General features: G+C 35.3%; 1 protein-coding gene across 1 annotated transcript; it reads left to right on the top strand.

The window, feature by feature from the left end:
• The first annotated feature begins 596 nt into the window (after positions 1-596).
• LOC112255719 (trace amine-associated receptor 13c-like) lies at positions 597-2556 on the top strand. Its single transcript, XM_024428574.2, has one exon. The coding sequence runs from the start codon at positions 659-661 to the stop codon at positions 1619-1621; it is 963 nt and encodes a 320-aa protein (XP_024284342.2). The 5' UTR covers positions 597-658; the 3' UTR covers positions 1622-2556.
• The last annotated feature ends 736 nt before the right edge of the window (positions 2557-3292 follow it).

Here is a 3292-nt window from a genome sequence, read left to right as displayed (position 1 = left end):
TCAAACCCAGTGCCTCTTTACTTGACATCATGGGAAAATCAAAAGAAATCAGCCAAGACCTCAGAAAAAAGTCTGGTTCATCCTTGGGAGCAATTTCCAAACTCCTGGAGATACCACGTTCATCTGTACAAACAAGTATAAACACCATGGGACCACGCAGCCATCACACTGCTCAGGAAGGAGACGCGTGCAAATCAATCCCAGAACAACAGCAAAGGACCTTGTGAAGATGCTGGAGGAAACATGTACAAAAGTATCTATATCCACAGTGTCCTATATCGTCATAACCTGAAAGGCCGCTCAGCAAGGAAGAAGCCACTGCTCCACAACCACCATAAAAAGCCAGACTACGGTGTGCAACTGCACATGGAGACAAAGATCGTACTTTTTGGAGAAATGTCCTCTGGTCTGATGAAACAAAAATAGACGGGCCAAAGCAACAAACAATTATGTCATACATTACATCATTCTGTGCTCACTTGTGTATGTTTTCGTGCTTTTGTGTGTAGAGAGACTCCGAGGAGGGGAGTGGCTGTCAGTAACTCAGGGATAAATAGAGAGGCAGAGCTCAGAGTTTGTCAGAAGGCTGACCTGACAGGGTCACACACAGGACCAAGCAGGAGCAGGAGGACATCAGCATTTAGATTTTGTTTTTCAAATGGAGGAACACGAAGATATTCAATACTGTTTTCAAGACAGAAACTCTTCTTGCAGAAAGGCTTTGCTATCGATATCTATCTACATAACACTGTACATCTTATTCTCATTGATTTCAGCAGTTACAGTATTTTTGAACCTACTGGTGATCATCTCCATCTCTCACTTCAAGCAGCTCCACACTCCAACCAACCTGCTCATCCTCGCTCTGGCTGCATCAGATCTCCTGGTGGGACTGATTGTGATACCAGTAATGACTGTAGCAATAATTGAATCATGCTGGGGATTTGGGGAATATTTCTGTGCGTTTCTTCTCTACATTACTTGTTTATGTACTTCTTTATCTCTGGGCAGTTTGGTCTTGATATCTATTGACCGCTATGTTGCTGTGTGTTATCCCTTATTGTACCACTCTAAAATAACAATAACAAGAATGATGTGTTGTATATCAATTACATGGTGTTGTTGTACCATATACAATGCTGTTATTATAAAAGGCATTGTAAATGTACAGGTACCCAGTCGGTGTTTGAATGAATGTTTTATTGTCAAAGGAATAACCTGGGGTAATATAATTGACTTTGTATTTACAATGGTTGTCCCGTGCTCTATTATTATAACACTTTATATGAAAATCTTTGTGGTGGCCAGATCACAGGCCAGAAAGGTATTTTCAAAAGAGGCTGCCAGTGTGTCTGGTGTTAAAACTGTACAGGCAAATAAGTCTGAGAGAAAAGCAGCAAAAACTCTGTCTATTGTTGTTTTCAACTATTTCTTTTGTTGGATTCCATTTTTATTTTCTTTTTTCTTTGTTTCTTTTTTAAGTGACAATTTATTATCATTCATCCTCAGCTTTCTGCCACTTGTTAATTCCTTAATTAATCCAATAATTTATGCTTTCTTTTATCCATGGTTCAAAGTGACAGCTAAACATATTTTAACTCTGAATTTAAGGCGTTCATAGTTCCTATATCTGTATTTCTAAGTTTGAAAAACAGGTTTGACATAGTTTTGTTTTACAATTGTTCTTTCATGTAACAATACACTGACAATACATAGATGAATGTGGTGTTGATACAGAATGATTTGGCTGGATTGGATTGGAATGACTTGAAAAAAAGTTTAAGATGGCATAAATTTAAAAAAGTTTCAGGCATAAATAAATAAAAAGTTTAAGAAGGCATAAATAAAAAAGGAGAATGCATAAGAAGGTATAAGCTTGTTTAATAAAATACACTGTAGTCATTTTGGGTTGTATTCTCCAAATTCCAAAGCCTGTGGTTGTTCCATGTTGTTTAATGATAAATAGTATTTAATTATTCTAAAAGTACATTTTGAGGAAGTCATGAATCATTATATATAGTGTCTAACATTACCCTCTAGTGTCTACATAGTGACACAACACCTATAACAAGTGCAGTGAAGTTGAAATGTTCAATACAACATGATATTAGATGAAGTCCAAGTCTATCTCAATGGTGTAAGTAGTTGAGGGTAAAATGCGAGAATATGCAATTATGTGTACCACTTTATAATGTTCACTAATAAGCCATTTAGTAGGTATTTACAGTTTGCTAACCATTTATTATTACACACACATTTGTTAAATGTTAATCACCTGGGTATTATGACATTTATAAATAACTACTATATGCAGTAATGATAAAACACAACAGTGTAGGAGACCACAGCAGACACTTTAACCTCAATATACTGGGTATGAACACTACCACTACTCTCACTCCATCACTGCTGCCATGTTAGGGGTCATGCCAGAGCAGCTCTCCCTGAAGCTGTTGAGCGTGAATGAATATAGTGATTGGGTAACACACTAAATAATTAATAATGGATAAGTATATTGTTTATTCATAATGTATATATCATTACTTCTTCATCTGTTTTAGCAAGCCAGTTCTTCACACATTTATAAACAGCTTTCATAGTATGTAATGATTTATAAGATCATTCATAAGATGTTTAATAAATATCCTTATAAACCATGTACTAATCATTAGTAGTTTTCAGTCCGTAATCTAAAGTGAGGACTATTCATACCTTCTTAATACTTTATAAATGTTCTGAACAGTGACCAGTGTAATTTATCACATAAAGATGGACATGCTATTGGTAGATATTCCAGCAGTACCTCATGCTCCTTAAGGTCTCAAAATGACATAGAACATATCAATGGTTGAATAATTAGCACAGAGGATGTTAAAGGAAATATATCAATTTTTTAAATTAAAAAAACAGTCATATTGTTGTGGTAGTGTGTAGTAGTAATGTGTTTTGTCTGAAAATGCTAGCATTCGTGTTTGTTGGCAGTGACTATCAAAACCAAAGTGTGGATTACAGTCACTCATGAGATCAGTTCATAGAACCCTTACAGGGTAAGGGAACCAATATCTAAATACATCATTTAACTGAACATTATGTTTAAAGGGTTGCTACCTTTAATACAAAACAAGTGAAGTTGTCGAAATACTTATGACTTCTTCAAATGGGGGAAATAGATACATAAGGTGCATTCATTTTTAAATGGTAAAACAGATATGTATGAAAATACTCTCAAATAAAAGGTGACATTACATAATGTCACCTCATATGAAACATTAATTTTCCAAGTTTAAAAAGT

Source organism: Oncorhynchus tshawytscha, linkage group LG26, assembly GCF_018296145.1.
Source record: "Oncorhynchus tshawytscha isolate Ot180627B linkage group LG26, Otsh_v2.0, whole genome shotgun sequence".
NCBI lineage: Eukaryota > Metazoa > Chordata > Actinopteri > Salmoniformes > Salmonidae > Oncorhynchus > Oncorhynchus tshawytscha.
Note: the sequence above shows the minus strand (reverse complement) of the source record. Positions and strands in the feature narration are given on the sequence as shown.

What these genes read in the sequence shown, in the direction of transcription:
- LOC112255719 (XM_024428574.2), top strand. Translation starts at nt 659, where the DNA reads ATGGAGGAACACGAAGATATTCAATACTGTTTTCAAGACAGAAACTCT.